Source organism: Pongo abelii, chromosome 5 (assembly GCF_028885655.2).
Source record: "Pongo abelii isolate AG06213 chromosome 5, NHGRI_mPonAbe1-v2.0_pri, whole genome shotgun sequence".
NCBI lineage: Eukaryota > Metazoa > Chordata > Mammalia > Primates > Hominidae > Pongo > Pongo abelii.
The window spans coordinates 469,391-490,484 of NC_071990.2; the positions used below are offsets into that span (position 1 = coordinate 469,391).

The 21,094-nt window shown below is 39.4% G+C and overlaps 1 protein-coding gene across 8 annotated transcripts in view; it reads right to left on the bottom strand.

Annotated features, from left to right (window-relative positions):
• Positions 1–21,094, bottom strand: part of EXOC2 (exocyst complex component 2) — a 204,859-nt gene that overhangs the window by 121,689 nt on the left and 62,076 nt on the right. For all 8 annotated transcript variants that reach the window (XR_008525798.2, XR_008525797.2, XM_054556853.2 and 5 more), the window contains 3 exon segments: positions 20,165–20,291; positions 9,777–9,890; positions 8,135–8,259 (listed from right to left, as the gene is read on the bottom strand). Coding sequence is in view for 6 of the 8 variants with exons in the window: in XM_054556853.2 (XP_054412828.2) it covers positions 8,135–8,259; positions 9,777–9,890; positions 20,165–20,291 (366 nt within the window). In the remaining 2 variants the exon portion in view is untranslated.

Below are 21,094 nucleotides of genomic sequence, written 5' to 3' on the forward strand. Positions count from 1 at the left end.
GTAAAAACAGTTGAACTGAAAAAGAAAAGGGAGACTTGAGGCATCCTGGGTCTCATTACACAGGTTGAGTATCTCCAATCCAAAAATCCAAAATGCTCCAAAATCTGAAACTTGAAGCACTCACATGACATTCAAAGGAAATGTTCATTGGAGCACTTCACATTTCAGATGTTCAGATTTGGGATGTTCAACCAGTAACTATGTAATGCAAATATTTAAAAATCTGAAAAAATCTGAAATCTGAAACATTGCTGGGTCCCAAGCATTTCAGATAATTGGTCAGAAAATTCTGAGTAAACTCCGTACTCAAATGCACTATGAATACACACTCAATGCCTGCTAATATCTATCTCTCTGCTCCTTTTAGTTTCTAATTATGATCTTATTATTTTTCATCTTTTTTTTCTTTCTGTAAGCCACCTCAAAGTTTCTTTGAAATTCTAAAATAAACAGACTGCTCCTCTATCAAAGAAACACATTCAGAGAAAGAAGGAGTATATTTGGGGAAGAACCCAGCTACTGCAGTTGAATTGTCTTGGTTGACTCCGAGTGAGGAGAAAGTAATTTCTGTAATGTTTCAAAATTTGAATTGTGTGGTAACAGTGACATAAAATGTTTCTACATACCAAAGCTGAAACTGGGGTTCAACTTACTGAGTGAAACGGAAAGGAACTTCCTTCCCTCTCTGTAAGGGAAGGAGACGGACTATGCCTAAGCATTAGAAAGCTCAACTGGAAAGACTTCCATGCTGTACGTGTGCAGATCTGCTCTCCCTCTTGGTTTAAATGCTGCTGTGATGTTCTGACAGTCCTGGCTGAGAAGGACACCTGGCACCCACTGCAGCTGCACCGAGCGGGCACCCACTGCAGCTTCACTGAGTGGGCACTGCGCTGAGATGTCACACCCCACAGTAGCCCTGCTCCACAGGTTGCTTTCTAAGTCAAAATTAGCTTTAAAGGAAATTATGTAGCCACATTTTCTGATGCTGACAAAACCCATCACTGATGAGCAGGTCAAGATGAGGTGACCCTGGTCCCCCGGCTCAGTTTACAGCCCTTTTTGCTGACAGACTAACTTCCTCCACCCATCTCCACCACAGCAGAGCCACCGTCAAGCTGTCAGCCAAGCATGAGGACTGAGAGACACTGGGATCTGATAAGGCAATCCTATTTTCCAGAAAATTAAACCAAATAACCCAATGTCTGGTTCACTTGACCTTTTATTTTCTCTGAAAACATCTTTAAGTAGAATAACTCAATAAGCAACTTGGTACATGATCATAGGTTTGTTATTATTTCTAATTTATTAAAACTTAAATATGTGAAGCAGTTGAACATTATGTTTGTATTTGAGAAACAAAAAAAAGTATGTACAACAGTACTTCTCAAAGAAAAATCAAGGTTATAGAAAGACTGCCTATTAGTTCACTACAATTATTTGATCATTTTAACACTCAAATAAAATGTAGACATCAAATTTGCAATTACAATAAGAAATTCATAATATCTATCCATGCATTTATGTAAATACCATTGTTAAACGAGGCACCAAGGAATAATGTCTGTGTAGGGCAGGATCTAAAGGATCCAGTGTTGGGCACAGAAGCATGTATATGCTCTAACCAATCTATGTTAATGCTAGCCTGTGTGAGACAGGAATATTCAAGCCAGATCACAGATGAGCAAACTATTGCTATGAAGAACCAAATAGTCAATACTTTAGGCTTTGTGGGCCACATACGGCCTCTATCACATATTCTTCTTTTTTTGTTTTTAGTATGGGAAAACACAGCCATGCTTAGCTCCCGGCCTGTACAAAGGCTGTGGCCTAATTTGGCTCACATGCTGACCTCTGAGTAGGATTATATTTACTAAAGTAGGAGAAGAGGAAGGGTTAGTGTAAGATGCATTAATATTTTAAATTGATAAAGAGCTCTTCAAACATTTAGTTTCTGTTTCTTATTTTACCAAACTTTTATCAGAGTAGACAAATCATATATAAATTATATTTAAACTGGTTAAGTAATCTGTGGTTCCTTTTCTTCCCAAATTATACTAAAGAAAATCAACAAACAGTAAAATAATTGCAACTATTACACAGAAGACTAACAGGAATGATTCTCACTTAGATAACTGAGTCCTAGAAAATGATACCTACCTGAATTATCTTCATACATCAATAGACACTAACAACAGAATGTGTCAAAAAATCAATTACGGCTCAAGCCACACAGAGTTAAGCAGCAGCAATAAAAGGAACAGGGGAAGGAAGACAAATAAGACAAAGAGTGCAGGGAGCAACACGTGTAATTTACTCTGTTTCAGCTTTTTACTCTAGTGTCCCATAACGAACATTCGTTCACACAGTTCTGACCCACAGTTGTTCTTGAAAGGAGCAAGTGATAATGCTGGACTTGCCGCTAAAAACAAGAGATTATACAGGTCACTAAATACACAAGCTCAAGGGGTATTCAGGGAAATCGCTACCAAAACAAAGGAGGTGCTCAGAGGCAGGCAGGAGCTCAGGAAGGCCTTTCACACTACAAACAGCTCCAGGAACCTCACCACCATGCAGGAGGACCAGCGTGAGCAGTATCTGCTAACAACCCACAGGTCACTCCCACTTCAAGGGAACAGAAGGGAATGGCAGAGGGAAGGCCATGGCAAAACGAAGTCTGGTGCTAGAGACATTTTTGCAGAATAAGGAAAAAAACTGTACTAAACAGACCAAGGCTGCTACTGGCAGGTGTCAACAGATACACTTTTTGTCAAGTTCTAATTAAAATACCTGTGGGGACACACAGGAAGAAACAAAACTGACAATGGCATAAAAACTTAAGGATGAACAAAAGCTACTAATGGCATACCGGGTTGGGATGGACTGAAAAAAAAACAGACTTGGACTGGGTATGAAATAGTCCACTGGATGGAACTGAAGAATGCAGATGATGTAAAAAAAAAAAAAAAAAAAGAAAAGAAAAGAAAACCAACAACAAAAAAAGAGCAGAGAAAGGCTCTGATTTGTACCTGTCCCCTATGCCCAACTCTGGAACACAAGGATGGCACAGACCAGAAACATCTTCCAATGTTTCCGTAACTATCTTCAGAACTACAGTTCTGTTCCCCCATTTTTCTTAACTACACAGCTCGTTTCCTTTGATAACCATTTAGAGAACAATTCCCCACATCCCAGAATGGCAGGAAAACAGAAGGAAACCAGGAAGAGGCATCCACTGCTGGTCAACTCAGAGCAAAGGCTCTCAGAATAGTATTTGGATAGCATCAGGAGATACACCTAATGTTAAATGATGAGTTAATGGGTGCAGCACACCAACATGGCACATGTATACACATGTAACAAACCTGCACATAGTGCACATATACCCTAAAACTTAGAGTATAATAAAAACAAATAAAATAAAATAATAAAAAATAAAAATCCTGCCACATGTAGCAACACAAGACACATGCCAAAAGAAAAATTTCTAAAAGGTTACAAAGAATATTACAAATAATATATTAAGCAAATGCATATAAAAGGAAGCATATAAAATGTTAATATTATGTTATTGTGCATCAAAGAATTTAATCTTGCCCCCCAAAAGGTCTGGCCTTTGCCCTTAGGTCCTGGGAGGTAATCTCTAAACTCTTGAAATGTTCTGCCTGATAAGAGTGTCTTTGTTTGCCTGTGGACCACGGGCCACACTAGATAATCTAACAATGGAATTTACGGTGAGGACTTAGGGTCACTCAATATCAGCCTGATCTGAGGGAATGAAGATTGAAGTCAGCCTTGACCATGTCCATGTGACGGGGCCCTACTAAAGACTCTGGATCTGGACAACAAGGTTTGGGTAGCTTCCTTGGATAGAAGCACTCCATGTGTGTTGTCACGCACTGTTACCAGGAAAGTCAGTGCTGCCTGCAATTCCACTGGAAAACTACTGGAAGCTCCATGGATGAAAATTTCCTAGACCTGCTCCATGAATCTCTATCCCTGGCTGACTATAACCTGTAATTTCCCTGTAATGAACCATAACTCTGAGTACAACGGCTTTCACTGAGTTCTGTGAGTCCTTCTAGCAAAACACCAAACTGAGGGTAATCTTGGGGACTACTTATAAATATATTATCATTAAGAGAATCTAAACCATCAAAAATGACAAATTAAATACATGCTTTACATATGAAGAAAAGCTGACAGAATCCAAATTAAAGAAGGAGATTTGTCTGTCATGTTAAATATAAATAAGCTATACTTAAATAATATAATTAATCAGGCATTGATACTATATCAAATAGTGGACCCTGAAGAAAACACATCCGTCCGTCCTTTTTAACTTTCGGCATACTTACAAAAACTTAAATATATATTAAGAAACATATTCTCTGTTCACAATACCATAAGAACAGAGACTATGAAAACAAAAATTTACTAAAAATTACTAAGGAGGAAAATTAAAATTACACATTTTAAAAACATAAAAAAGATATCTCTGAAGAATCAATGTTAAAAAAATCACACAGAACATACAAATACTAAACAGATAATGAAAGGGCCTATAACATGAATTTTAAATGATTTAAAAATTAGAATGCAATGCTAATAAAACATGAAAATCTGGATAAAATAGAGAATTTCAGGGAAAACAAACCAAAATAAAGCAGAGACAGTAGAGGTTTGAAAAGTATACGTGTGTGTGTGTGTGTGTGTGTGTGTGTACATACATATTTATCTATCTGTCTCACCTGTTCGTTCCCAATCCCCCCTTGAAGCTACTGATCCACTGCAGTGTCTCTTCAGGAGACCCCAGACACTAATGCACTCCTGCCTGGTGTGATGAAATAGGAAGCACAGTACTATCCGTGCCTAAAAGTGTTGAAAGTGAATCTTATCTAATATCCAATTAGCTGAGTCGAAGCAATTTAATGGCAAGAAAAATAAATTAAATGACACCATGAGGAAGTCATCAGTCAAATTCAGAGTGGGGGATATCTTCCAGGACAAATGACCTTGTTTCTTCAACAAATCAATGGCATGAAAAACCAGAAACAGGCTGGGCGTGGAAATTAGCCGGGCGTGGTGGTGTACACCTGTAATCCCAGCTACTTGGGAGGTTGAGGCAGGAGAATCGTGTGAACCCAGGAGGCAGAGGTTGCAGTAAGCTGAGATCGCGCCACTGCACTCCAGCCTGGGCAACAGGGTGAGACTCCAACTCAAAACAAAAAAAAAAAGAAAAACCAGAAACAGGGTAAGAAAGGTGAGGGGATGGTTTTAGTTTAAAAGAGGCTTAAGAGATTTAAAAATTAAGTGAAATGCCTGAATTTTATTTGAATCTTGATTTGGACATATCAACTATAAAAAAAAAAAAAGTTTGGGGGTAATTTGAGAAATCTGAACTGGGAATGAGATGATATTAAACAATTACTGCTAATTTGGTTAACTATGATAATATCATTGTAATTATGCACATAAATGTCCTTACCCTTACTTGGGAGACTGACACTCAGGTATTTAGGAGGAAATCATGCTGCTTGAGATTTGCTTTAAAATACATCAGCAAAATGCAAAAAAAGCAACCTCAAAAGCAAGTATAAAAAAAGAGTAATAATTGTTAAATCTAGGTGATAGGTATACAGAAGTTGATTATACTTTCATCTCCACTTTTCACGTTTGAAAATTTTCATAATAGAAAAGTAAAAACAACTTACCCGAGCAACTTTACATATCAGCTCTGTCAAATTTGAACCATGGAATTCCTAGTCTACATAGTCCACTGACAGCACACAGAGCAACACAGAGAGATCCACACGTTACCATGTAACAGTAACACTCAAACCTGACCAAAAAAGCCTTTTACAGAACTACGGATCAATTTCATTTAAGGCTACAGTTAGAAAAAGTTATAAAAAGCTATTAGGCCGGAAGCGGCAGCTCTCGCCTGTAATCCAGCACTTTGGGAGGCCAAGGATCATGAGGTCAGGAGATCAAGACCATCCTGTCCAACATGGTGAAACCCCGTCTCTACTAAAATACAAAAAATTAGCCAGGTGTGGTGGCACACGCCTGTAGTCCCAGCTACTCTGGAGGCTGAGGCAGGGGAACTGCTTGAACCCAGGAGGCAGAGGTTGCAGTGAGCCGAGATCGTGCCACTGCACTCAAGCCTGGTGACAGAACAAGACTCCTTCTCAAAAAAAAAAAAAAAAAAAGTGTTAATACTGTAGTAAATTAACATACTCACTTAGAGGCGTGCAACAGGTTTTACCTAAAGAATAAAAGGTTTCTAGCACACACTATTCTACATACGATATAAACCCAACTTTGTCATAGGTACTCATATAAGCTAAGAGAAGATAAAAGGAAATACATTAAAATGTGAATGTGATTATATCTATAATAGACGTTCTTGCTAATTACCTGTTTAGTGTTTTCTATAATATGCATTTCCTTTATTTCAAAAAACATAAAAGCTAAATACACGTGTCTAAAGTTTTCAAATTTACTATTATAATCACTTCCTATATGCCATAAGGTCATTTGTTCATTAGCAGCTGGTCAGCATTATCTTTATTAAACTTTCAGTTGCTAACATATTTCTAGGGTGAATGACTAATAAATGTGACTACATAAATTTAGTGTACCAAATAAAACTTCTTAAGATCTGCCAAGAGTGAAGCCATTTACAGAAGCAAAAAGCATAAAAACAAATATATATGCATATGTAAATATATTTTTTAAAAAGGGTGGAGAGAAAAGTCAAACCTGTCTTGTTGCTAAGTTAAATCATTTTAATTACAATAATTTGTGGGAAACATTTGTGCAGCTACTGGGCATATGACTAACCACATTTACTTGATTTATACTAAACTCTGTTCACACATGCTCAGGTCTTCTTCCTGACATGGTAAGATTAACTATTGGTAATTTAGAGACAACAGCAACAAGCACAAATAAAGAATGGCACACCATCAAGAAACATAAGGCACACATATTTATCAGGAAGAGCACCTACCTTCTCTGTTCCCTCTTAGACACTCACATTTTACCCCTTCAAAAACCTAACTTCTACCTGCAAGGAAGAAGCTGCATCATGGGACACACATTTAATGTATTGGAGGTCAATTAAGTACATATGGCACAGGAAGAGGCGGGCTTATTTATTTATTTATTTATTTATTTATTTATTTATTTAGAGACGGAGTCTCGCTCTGTCACCCAGGCTGGACTGCAGTGGCGCGATCTCGGCTCACTGCAACCTCCGCCTCCCACGCTCAAGCAATTCTCCAGCCTCAGCCTCCCAAGGAGCTAGGACTACAGGCACCCTCTACGCCTGGCTAATTTTTTGTATTTTTAGTAGAGACGGGGGAGGGGGACTTTTAAAACAATAAAAGAAGGTCTATACTTTAGGAATAAAAATAATTTTTAAAATTTACCTTCCTGAATTGAAGAAGATGTGGCCTCAATGTACGGTTAGAGTTATGGATACTTAAGCTATATGGGTACTTAGTTTTAAGTATCTTAGCTATTAAAAAGAATTGAGTTAACTTTTATTAAAATAGATTACTTTTTACTAAATAGCAATAATTAAACTTTCATTAAAAGCAGTTTTATAAAAAAAAAAACTCTACCAACATCTTGCATTAAAATGTCTAAAGCTATGACATCTGTACTCCATACAACGTCCCTCCCATACACAGCACAGTGACAGCTACCTGCGTGCATGTGTGGGGGCCTGTGCGATAAGGGCTGGAGACTGGTATCCCGTCATCAGCCTTTCCAAAGTGAACACACAATGGGTCGCATTTATAGAATTAGTCACATATGTAAGATACTGGTGGTTGTGCATTGGGATTTAATTTCGTATCAGCCCTGGAGTGTGGACATCACAGAGAGTTAAAGTACTCTCCCATTTCACACATGTAAGATGGGTTAACAAAAGCCTCAGAGATAAATTTTTAAAGTACCAAGTCTTCAAAGAGATGCCAGCCTACTCTGCAACAAATATTTATAGCACATTTTAGATCTCTACTTTGAAAAAAAACAGACCGAATGTCACACCCTGTAAACACCCTGCAGGCAGTGGCGGGTTTCCATGGCGGAAGCTGCCAGCAGATGGCTCTGAGGATCGCCTTACCTGAGAGGGCATCCTGTGCTTCAAAGAAAGTACTGAGACCGCCTTTCACATAGGCCAGGCTGCCCTCGCTCTTCTTGTTAGCCTGTCTCTTTAGGTTGGTGACTGCCATTTTGAGCTGCTCAAAACTGAAATGAAATAAAGAAACCAAAGTTTGACACTTCCAACATGCAAGAAAGAAAAAAAATTCCTTCAGTGGAAAACACCTAATATACTAAAACCGATGCTAAGTAGCACACGATTAATATCACATGAAGCCAGATGAAATCAAAACGCTTTCAAATTGTTACACAGATCTAAACCTTTTATTTATTATGAATGCCTAAATTACAACAGCTATTAAGACTTTTGGAGCCCTCAATGGTAATTCCAAATACATTAGACCCCTAAGAAGTAAATGTGTAGATGTTTTTATAACCTATATATAACATATACAATTTACCAGATAAAGAGTTTTGAACATCCTGTACTAGATAAGAAGACATAGATCATCCAGTGATAGCCAACATTTCAAAGGTGTAACTGCTTTGTACATTCACTGAAGCATTGTGGAACACTGAGCATAAGGTTATACTTATCAGTATCCAGTCCTCTGTCCTTAGTAATAAAATACATGAATCCTGTAGGTCAATTCACAACTTAAATAACTAGGAAGACCACAATATCTTATCTCAATATCTAAAGCAGAGAAAACTAAAGACAGTCCTCTGTATTTCAGAAGTTTTATGTCCATTTGAGCTAAGAAAATCTGGCTATAAAACTTTAAACGTAGTCTTGATAGACCTACACAAGAAACAGAGCTCAATTCTGACTTATAATAAATTTTACATTTGTAATGTAAAATCAGAATCATCTTCTACAATGAAAAAATTCACCTTGGACATTTGCTTTAAAAAGCCATCAGGTTAAATTTACCCTGTGTATTAAAATGCCAACTTTTCCTCATGTTTTCTAGTAATGCTTTTCACCCTAATAAATGAATGAAACATTTATATTAAGGTACATTTTAACACACTAATTTATCAATAATTTTAAGTTTTAAGCAATAAAACATTGATTTATCCAAACATTTTTTGCTGAATATAATTATTTTAAATCAATCTTGCAAATAAGCTACAAACCTGCTCTTGTACAGAGTAAAATGTAATTAGAAGACAAAAGGGAATCTTCAAATTGGATATATGACCTAGTCTACTTTTTTGCTAATTTTAAGCCAGGTCCTTACATGATGATAAACCAACTCATCTTCCTTTGCCCTATGGTCAGAGAAGGCAGTGTGTTCCATGTTTTACACCAGAACTTAAAATTTTTATGTTATTTCAGTAGGGAGAGATCACATGCATACATGTCAGTTTAAGTCCCCAGCTAAGGCTCCATAAATTTTTAATAACCTGCACCAATAATGAAATATATTGAACACAAAATGACAGTAGGAAATGAGAGACCTCTAAAGAATTATCCCATTGCACAAATAGGGAAACAGACACCCTGAGATGTTCACGGGCAAACGCAAAGTCAAAGAGCTCACAGACCTAAAACGATGTAACTGTATGCAGAGCCAGATCTAAAACTCGAGTTACCGTGTAATTCCATCTTTAGCATCTGAGTGAAACCCTTCACAGTTGACAGTCCCATATCCACTAACCTGGTGTTTGAGTGATTCTCTATAAGATACCAGGCAGCTGAGAAATTCTCACTTGTAAAATCAGCACTCATTCCATGGAATAGCATTTCTAAGTCCTTCTGCGAAAATTTACTTCTGAGGGGAAAAAAGGTTTAAAATATATTTCAGTGGTTATTATGACAAAAATGGAACAGGTATCACTAAGTATCCGGTATAACACATATGAATACAAACCATTACAATAATACATATTAATCATACATTATCCAGAACATGTTTGTATATATGTAGAAAATATATTTCCCACATTATGGCTGATTTTTCTGTCATGTAAACTTTGATTTTATATAGAAAAGATAGGAAACTAGTTGAAATACAGAAATTACATCAATAAAAGAATATAAGGTTTAAAGAGGATTAAGACATCAGGCTGAGTTGACGGTTTTATTAAACCTATCAAAATATGACATCAATCCCCATTCAATGTATAAAAATCAAAATTTGAATACAGTGAAATTCTAAAATGTTAAATCACTTTGTTAAAATGATTTTTGTTAAAACCTATATGAAAGTTGTTTTAAGACATACTGTCTAAGAAATCATCAAAGTACTAATAAACCCACATCTAATCAGAAAGCACTCACATTTGCGTCCGTGTCTAGAATGACTTTAAGAAAAGCTTGTGATAACAACAGGGTATATACATGATCTGCTGCTCCCTCATCTTGCTTACATGTTTAAGACTGACTTCTGCATCAATTCATTTATATATTCATTCGAATACCAATCAAGTATCGACTATAGGTCAGGTTCCATGCTGGGATGCCAGATGTGCCAGGGAGGCTCACAACCTGGCAGCCTTTGCTGGCCCCCACTGCCCCATTTGCAGGATGAAATCCAAGCATGTCTACGAACTGAATCTGCTTATCTCTCAGGGCTCATTTCTGCCACTCTAGGCATGAAACCTGACGCTTCGGCAGCCTCAAAGGGACTATACTGTCCCGCACGTTGGTCTCCACCATCTTGGTGTTTACTTTGTCCGTCTGATTTGCCGTCCCCTCTAAGATGTGTCCCCTACCCCAAAACACTGGACAAGCCCAATTCATAAGGTATAAACCAGACACAGATCATCTGATAGGGTAGTATCTCTTTAACACTTATGCAGTGGGGAAAACACTCCTACCCCAAAAGAATTTTAAAGTGGGTAGGTCCAACGACTTTCGTACTCTCTGGGAGAGTCTTGCTGTCTCCTCATTATAAACACAGCCTCAATTCAGAAATTAGGCAGCTTAGTTTGTGATCCACACCCCACCTTCACCCAAAGGTAACAGTTTTTTCTTCCCTCTTCCCAGCCAAGGTCAATAGTTAATAGGCTGCTTACTCGTTTGGGGGAAAAATGGCAGCTCTCTCATAGAGGTTAAGGGTGGGATGGACAGAGACAAGAATGGAAGGTCCTTCGGGGCCTGTGCCTGGTACTGCCACAGGTGGCCTGTGCTCTCTGCCTGCCAGGTATTCGAACCTACTTGAGTCTTGTGGGCATTTTCACGGGTTCCCTAAAGGGCTCTGGAGGACTCCTCCAGCCATGACTCATGGATGCATCTGCTTCCTTCTGCCACTCCTCAGCCTCCAGTGGTCTCTCAGTCTTACTGCAGACACTCCCTGCTGGAGCCCCTCCATGTTCAGGTGGCCAGTGCCCGTAGGCACAACTTCCAATGGCCTGGAGCCCACTCTCTCTAGCAAGTTGCTTGCTCACCTGGACGTGGAGAACACGCCTAAAATGCAGCCACCTCTACTGTCCATGCAGGCTCTGGGTCTCACAGCTGCAGGGAACACCGTCACCTGGAGGTCCCACTCACCAGGCCTCCGTGAAGACGGTCACATGCTCTGTGTCCTGCCACTTCATGGTCCAGCCCCGCCCTCCCCACAGACATCTCTGCACAAACCCTCCTTGCCTCTCTACACATCCTCTCCCTCTGTGGTCCCTAGAAGAACAGGGAATGTGAGCTGCAAAACCAGATCTCACGGAGTTCCTCTATCAACCCTGCACAGCGAGACGCCACTCACTGTAAAGTCTAATGACTACTGCGCGAGCATCTCAGCCAGGACAGGGCGTCCCGTTCACGTTCTGTAACGCTGCCCTTCTTCACTATGTTCCTTTTTTGACTGGGTGGGGGATGCCTTGCTTAGAATTATGATAACAGAAAAGAAGACAGATGAGATTTTAGGAGGTGGCACCCTTCCACTGAGACTGAGTTGATCTTGCATCTTTTCTCACTAGCTTCACAAGTTAAAAGATTTATAGTCTGAATCTTCCTGATACATGCGTGTGGCATTCATTACTTGCTGGTCGTTTTCACCGGTCAGCAGTCTCTGGGAGGGAGGTGGAGAACTTTGAGTTTTTAGAAGTTTATTTTGGTTTGGATTCTTCATGCTGATTCTCATACTTTACTTAGTAAGAAAATCCTTTCACCTTTGGAAGTTTTTCTCACTTTATTTATTTGCACCCCATGCCTCCAAGTTAGAGCTTTGGGGGAATATAGAGACTGAGTGGAGGCTTAGGCTAAGCTGTGACATGCTGAACCCCAGCTAAGTGACCCAGAAGTGCCTCCTTCTGCAGTCCTGCTCTAACTGGCAGGCAGCATCTGCCTGGAGTACTGTGTGAGGGATCACGGGCTTTGTCTCAACTCGGCTAGAAAGAATGACATGACCAAGTAGTAAGGCGTGTCATCGCGGGCAGGAGAAGTCATGGTGGCTGCAGACCATATTTCTGTCGACCTTCCTTCTAGACATGGCCATTCAATGTGGTGTCTCACACTTCACTTGGTCAGAGTTAAATGGTCCAAACGGAATCAAAATGCACTACTGATATCAACTAAATTCCTACCAACAACAGTCTTTACACATTGTTTAAGTACAAGAAATCCTCATCGAGCAGGGATCAAGTCCAAGTAACATAAGGACCCAGCTGAGAAAAAAGAAACGAAAGAAGGCTGAGAAGTCAACCAGCGTCTGTGCCCTCCCCCATGCCCGTGGTGCTGCACTGTGCCTCAGTGTTCCTCTGCCCATAATCAAACAGGGAATGAATGGAGGATGCTAGTGTTAAGAGCTGACGACGTGAAGAAAGGATCTGTGACACAATGGTAGCAAGTAACGCAAGAAAGTATAAATGCAGACACAAAACTCAAAAATACAGCAGCTGCACACCCTGGAGACACAGTTAAGAACACACAGTCCCCATGGGTCTGGCAGCTAAATCATACTCCACGTGTTTAGCCAAAATAAAAAATGTTTTAAAAAATAGAATGTACACAGCACATATAGAAAAGGGCTCTGTCCTAAGCAGTTACAATGCTTAAATGGGTGGTACTGATGGTACTGAACAATGTAAACCAGCAGCTCAAAGCTTTCCATTCTGTACTCCATTTTTAAAATTCCCCTGATACTTAAACTCTGGTAACATCTCACTTACAATGCATTACTAAATTGTTATTTTTACAAATCTAAACTGCTCTCAGTTATATCTTAATATAAAGGCCTGATGTCTAGTGGAGGGCTCCAGGAAAGGGATTGTTAAGATTTTAAGAAACTCTCCTACCCCCAGGAGTCCCTCCCTCCCTCATCCTCAGAAGGAGCAGGGATGGGTCTAGCCAGTCCCTAGCAGTGGGGCCCCTGGCCAGAAAGCAGTGGGTTTGGTGAGGTCCCCACTGGCCCTGCACTCCCAGCTCTTCAGCCATGAACATCCCGTGCACCACAGGCCACTGGGAGGACATGGGTGGCAGAACCTGAGACTCGGCTTCTGCATTGGAGTGAGCTGGGAGGCCCAAGCTCCCAGAGCGGGATGCTGAGATTTGAGCCCCACCCGCCAGCACCCCTCCCGGCATGCGTCGTTCCTTCAGGCCCCTAAAGTGGGCCAGGTGCAATTTGAAAAGCACTACATCTCTTGGTCAAAATACCACCTCCCCTAAGACGGAGCTGATTATTCTGAGAGTTCTTACTCTTTCGCTGATCTTAATTGGAAGACATGTATTGAGACTTATAGCAGAAATCAGCCTTACAAGAACAAGACAGACATTATTTTCAAGATGGTGAAATTCTAACACAGATGTCAAATAATCGTCCCCAAATCACACAATTAAGGCCAGGACTAACCTTGCCTGAACACACAGAGCCAACAGTGGACCCTGTTGGCTATGACCCACCAATCACCCTGGATCCTCTCTGCTGGAACACAGCCCACCACTTGCCCCTTAACTGGGGAGGGATCAACCACCATGAGCCAACCGCGTTTGTCATATTCCCCCTGCTCTTGATTGGGTAACCTTGTTTTTGAACAGTGATGTCGGAGGAAAGGTCTGTTGGAGCACATCTGGGAAAGGTCTCCATACTTTCAAGAAGGGAAACCAAGAAGACACAGCATCTTTCTGCCTGAGAACATCATTATGTCCAGTTTCTACCACAATTGCTAAGGAAATGTGTTTTACGCTAAGGGCAACAGAACAGCCAGCAAACTCAGGCTCCTCACATCTTGGTGACACGACTGACTCAACCCACCTTTGGAGTCTGCCATCAATGAATATTGTATATTATCAAAAAGTAGATTTTATTTTTGTTTAAATCAAATGATTCATTTTCTCTTAACTGCAGGTGAAGGCATCCTGATTCCATATTCTATTAGAAAATATACAAACACCTCACAAATGTGAAATACCAATGCCAGAGTCCATGAAGCTCCGTGGGTAACACAGCTGCAAAAGTACAGGTGGCTCATCTCAGTATTCCCAACGGGAGGCAGCAGTAATGCGCAGTGGCTAAGAGCACAGGCTCTGGGTTGAGTCTCAATGTTTGCTCAATCCGCCTGTATAATCTCGAGAAGTTATTCCATTATGAAGGGGTCACCACACACCTTCCTCCTAGGAATGTTCTGAACATCAGAGGAGATAATGCTTGTGGAAGCCTAGCAGTTTCTGTCACATGATAAACGCTCAAAAATGTTATTTGCTATTATTTTTATTATTTATACTTATTTATATCTTACAGACTAATTTCCTAAGTATTATTTGATTCTCATGACAATAACTGAGTTAAATATTTCCATATTCCAGATGAGGAAGTGGCCTCTGAGAGGTTACATGTAAACAGTCGAGATTCGAACCTGGTACTTCCATTGTCAAACAGAGAACCAGAGGGTCTTAGATAGGAAATACAATCATAACTACAAATCCGTAAAGATGACAATGCAGGAGAGTGTGAAAGGGAAGCTGCTTGCAAATGAAAAGAATTGCTAATACCCTTAATAACAGTAAGAGGAAAGGAAGAGGTAGTATATCAACACAGCTAACGAAGCACAGAGTAAAAACTCTTATGTTTGTTCAGAATAACTGGATTTCGGACTCTAAATTTCCAAGTGAAGTGCTGGCTCAGACACATCAGAAAAAGCAACATACGCTCTGAGTAATTCAAACCAAGCCTGCATTCTAAATCCACTAGCACAGAGTTAGAGACTGAAAGTGACAGAGATCCTACTGTGTAAACTCACGAAATGTTTTCATCGAGGAATCGAAACACACAGTTTCAGTCACTAAAAATTCCTGCCACCCTGAACAGATATGTTTTCCATTAGATGGCAGCGTAAGGTCAGATTTAAACCTTCTAAAAAACAGCTAGCCCCAAGCCAGGAGAAGACCCAGGCCCGTGGACTGAGCGAAGAGACACAAACAGGCACGTTCTTCACACCTCAGCACTCACTTTCCAGTATGAGGACTCTGCAGCAATGACCCATGTAGCATGCAAATCAATGAGACTCCTTCGGAGACCGCCCCAGCCACCCCACACACAGTGAGGCCTGGCTGCAGTTGTGTTATTCTGCGTTTACGTCAAAGAGAACACACTTTCTTGATTTGGCGGACGGAAGACGGAGCGGGGAGGCCAACAGTGAAAGTGGGCATCGCTAGTTCTTTGTGTGCATGCTATACATATCTCTTGTAGCTTTAAATTTTTACCAACATTGTTTACACTCTGTTGTATTACGTATTATAAGTTTGTTTCCGTTCTTTTTTTTTTTTTTGTCTGACCCAGTTTCTGGACTTGAAGGCATTCTCACTGCCCATCTATTTTTACACGAGTTCTAAAGGTAAAGTCACCTAAGGCTCTTTTCTTCTGCACTCATATTAAGAATTAATTTGCTGTCAGTTTTCCTGTTTTACAATACAGTCTTCTAAATTTGGTGGGAAAATTGAAATTGGTCTTTTCTTTCTGTTTGAAAGCCAGGCCGATTAGAAGAAAATCAGGTTTGCATTGCCCATAACACCCATGTAGAAATAAAAGATACTAGTGGTGCAACAACTGACTACTCTAGACAGCCATTCCCAGGTGATAATTCACAAAAACAGCTGAGATCATATAAAAACAGTACAAAGCTCCTGTTTTCTGCCCCTGCGCCCATATACAGACTGTCTCCTACAAATTACCCATAAATACCCTCTTGTTAGGCAACTGAGTATTGATTTCAAGAAACAAAGCCTAGCAAAGGTTTTTACTTAACATGAACCTGTTTTTACCTTCCTTTTTGGTTTAAATAGCTTGTCATCATTACAACTGAAGTCATGCAAAGACCACATATATTTGTGACAACTGCCATTGTAAATCAGAAATATAGACCTTTTACAAGCAAATCCTAGTCTCAATTCAGTGAAGTTATTTTTTCTGAGCAATTAGTAACATTTTTATAAGTATCATGACACCCTGTGTGCAAAAACGTCAGTTAAAAATTTAGGAATATGAAGGGTCTTAACAGTCAAAGACAGCCAATAAACGCCAAGTTGTTAAACTTGTAGGCTGAAAGAAAAAAATATGCATGCTGGGTCCACCGGTAAAATATTTATTAAACTCTGACTCACCCCAAAGACCCATAAGGCAACAGTACTGTGTTACTCTCACTAGCTTTGCCATCTTCAGCTGAACCGGACACCACACGCAAGGCCCCTCAGGTTCCCAGTTTGCACACTAGACCATCAGCTGTCGAGAATTTATCACCACAAACTGACTTATCTCCTGAAGGTTGCCTCCCCACTGCAATCTGATAACTCACTAGAACCACGGGGGAGCATTTGATGACCAGCACTCACAATTCTTCAAACCTTTTTTTTTTTGAGACAGACTCTCACTCTGTCACCAAGGTTGAAGTGCAGTGACCCAACCTCTGCTCACTGCAACTTCCACCTCCTGAGTTCAAGCGATTCTCCTGCCTCAGCCTCCCAAGTAGCTGAGATTACAGGCGCCTGCCACCACGCCCAGCTAATTTTTTGTATTTTCAGTAGAGATGGGGTTTCACCACGTTGGCCAGGCTGGTCTCGAACTCCTGACCTCAAGTGATCCGCCCGTCTCGGCCTCTCAATGTGCTGGGATTACAGGCATGAGCCACCACGCCCAGCCTCAAACCTTTTTAAATATGTTTCCACAAACAAATAATACTAAAACCCTATTATTCCTTCAATATTGACATTTTCAAAAAGTAGGTGCTCTCTAGGTTTTTAATTATTTTTTTAAAAACCCCAAATGACATTAATAAACAGAACTAAAAGATAGTATGGATCCTGACCTGAGTACAATACCATCCTCTACAAAGACCAAAGCCTTCATCTGAAAAATAGTAAGTAAATCAGCAAAATAAAACCCACATCAACATTTTACAGTCTGCCTTTCCTTCCTTTTATCTTTCTCTAAAATAAGATTTCTCTAACAGAGGTCAAAGAATTCAGTAAGATAAACACAGCTTTCTTGACAGTATCCCCCCCCAAAAAAAAAGGGAGCCTGGAAAAGCATTTTTCTGGCCAAAAGCATTTTCTTCTCTTGGTTTTCTTCTCTTGGTTTCTATACCTATTCTTACTTTCATCTTTCATTTTCTTGCTTCCTGGAATCTCTACATCTAGCCTCTCTTTCTTTTGAAAGTCTTTTGCCAAACACTTTCAGACGGACAGAAGGATGACTGGATGTTTGTTCACGCCTACAGGGCCCTCCCCGTGTTGCCTGACGCTACAGGATCCGTGCCTTTCTCTGATCATTGGCTATTCTGAGTCTCTATTAGAAAGACAGAGCTGGCTTGCGGAGGGCTAATGGCGATGCCAGGGATTCCTGTCCACGGAAATGCACGTCAGGTGAGTATACCACTGGCTTCTCCGAGACGGAGTGATGGTCTTGCATCTTTTGGCATTTCTCATTGTGTATGTCTCCCCTCTGGACTTTCCTTTGAGCTGGATTTAACATCTTATTGGTTCTTTCCTTAATTATGAGTTAAATAAAAGCTCTGACATCTATTTATTTTATATTTGTATAAGAATCATGATTTTCCCTTTTTCAAAAATTATCCTTTAATATTTTACTTTATCCCATGGCTGAGCAAATATTTCTGAAACTTAAGTAACAATCTGTACAGTAACATCAAAATCTGTTAATTTTATTCCCACTGAAGTACTTATTGAATAAATGTACATAATGTTATTTTAAAATTTTAAATCACTTTAGTACCCTGGAATCTTAAGTCATTCAAAAAAAACTTTTCCTATGTGGCAGAACAATGAATGGTATATATCCAAGAAGAGCAAAGAATCCTGTAAGGATGAACACTTGTGAGGCACTTGCTATGCTCCAAGTTGTTTACCTCCTTACTCCCTGATTTCTCACGTCGACCCTAAGGAACAGGTACTGCATTGTACACCTGAGGAAACAGAGGCAAAAGGAATCTAAGTAACTTACTCAATGTCATATTGCTAGTAAGTGGCAGAGTCCAAGTTCAAATTGAGAGAGTTCTGCCCCACACAAAACCAAACTACCTCTCAGAGAAGAAAAGAACATTTTAAGAAAGCTAAGTACTTTTAGTGCCATTATTCTTCACTGCCATTACCAATGTTATCAATTAACCTGAAACTTATTAGGAACACTGCTGTTAGAGGCAGTTCACGCCAAACCACATTGTGGGTAGCAGCAACAGGAATAATAAAGACAGTCAAAGGCTGAGAAGGTGTGAGGAAGTAGAGAGAACAGGGGTGGGGGGTATACACCAAAACAAAAGTTGAAGAAATCACGTTTATGATAGTAAACATCTGAATGAATCCTAACTTTGATAATTTTGTCCAAGTCTCATACAAAATATATTTTGTATATCTCCATATTCCTTTTGCCCATGTATAAAACTGGCTCTTGGTTATGAAGAGCAGCTCAGAGGGCCTCCTGCTCCACACTTCTGAGGCAGGTTGGAAAGAGACTGGCTTTCCAGAGCCTTGAAGCGCCCATAAGGGGCTTACTATCAACTAACTGCAAGTCTATTCATGCTTAAAACTGTGCTCAAATAAATACCCAACTGTTACCATTCTTTTCGAAACCTTCTCAATCTTTAAACTCTTAATTTTGGAGGCACTGGAATCCTTAAACAGCTCTAGAATGACACATACTGCAAAAATGTTTCAAAGATGTTACCTAGAACAGTCCAAGCTCACCCGAAGCTGCTAAGCCCCAGACTTTTTCAACACACGCTACTTTCCCAAGACAAACATGCTGCCTCCCCTCAGCCAGGGGCAAACCCCAGCAGGTGAAAATCAAACGTGCTATCTGAATTACTAATGATCTTCAAGAGTAGGCTTGAAGATTATATAGAGAGAGATTATTGGAGAATTTTCCCCATTCCTCAAAAATCCTAAACTAAAACCATGGTTAAAGTATTAACAGTGCTAATTTGTCACTTTTGGTAAGAGTTTACAGAGCAATACTCAGTATACAATTCCATAAGCAGAATCACTAAGGTCAGAAGACAAATTAGCAGCGACTAACACATTAGGTGAATTGTTTAAGTAGAAAGGCACTAATTATAAAAGTTACTAAAACACTGTACCAGGCATTTGGAAAAAAACTCTAGATTCAGTTATAAGGCATCTTGAAAGTTATCATTTACCTGGCAGAACTGTGATGATTAAAGTTAAATAAGTCTGGATTAAGCAAGAATGAGTAGACATTATAGACAAAATTAAAGACCAGATTAGACCTGGCTATTCTAAAATAGTTCTAGAAAAATCAAGAAAACAGATAGATTATATATTCCATTTTGACTTCAGGTGCCATCTACCTATTTAAACTTAACTATCTCTAGATAACATACTAAAGACTTTTCTTTTTCACAAAATGCAAAATCAAAAAACTAAAGAGGTAAAAGTAGTTTTAGCCACAAGTTTTAACTAACTGCAAAGTTTACTTGTAGCATAGCTAACCAGGCTTCATAAAAAACACCCATCTCCAAACAACTGAGGTGTCCTCAACTGTGCTTCCTGGGATATTTCTGGAGTTGAGTCCCTTTCCTGTAAGTATGTAAAACTTTTCAGGAACTGAAAAATAAAGAAGACTGAAAGCAAGATGGTACTCACTTTTCAATCTCAATGCCAAGCGGGTTAGCAGGACGTAAGGACAAGGGCGGAATTCCTTTGTTCCTGTCAGTACGCATATCATAATAATTCATTTCATCGACCCACACAGCAGACTGATCCAAAATGCCTACAGAAATGAGGAGCATATGCTTAATAAGATGAAGTCCACCCCAGGCACCTTCTACGTCTGGCCTATTGCCTGACTTCTTAAAGACCTAATACAAAATGCCTGTTGGAAAATCTTTAAGAGATTTGAGGACATAACAGCTAAATTTTTAAAAAATGACTAGTAGTTTAATTATAAGCACTCAAAAAATTTATAAAAAGGCAAAAATAACACCTCTTGGCTTATGGTTTCATTGTACATTACTCAACAGAGAAGAAAAATTAAGCTGCTTAGACAAAGTTTTGCAATAACAAACGTATTTTACAAATAATAAACACTACAATTAAACGTTGTTAAATGTAGCTGATTAAATCTGCACAAAAAATTCAGAAAGTCAGTAAGATGAAATAATATGACCTATAATATCTGTTTATTCAAGAGAATATTCTGAAATCATGTAAACTCTTAGAAAATGTCTGGGAAATATCCAAGCACAAAACATTTGAGTTAAATGTTAGCTCAGTGGAAAGCTTCTGGTTTATGATAAATGCCGAAAAACCATTATGCATATATGATTTTATATTTAATACTGTGAGTTTCTGCTTCTGGGTTCCATAAGCTACCTAAGGACATTTCACTACAAATGAAAACCAAATGTTTTTTAAATGGTTCTTGAAAGCTCTCAAGAAACATCTTTTATTTTCTTTTCCTCTACAAACACTGGCATGTTTCCATGAATAGTTATGCAAAAATAATATGCTACTTGCTATTTCTCATTCTTTTTGCTGTTATCAGTGCTGGAAATGTCCTAGATGGTAGAAACA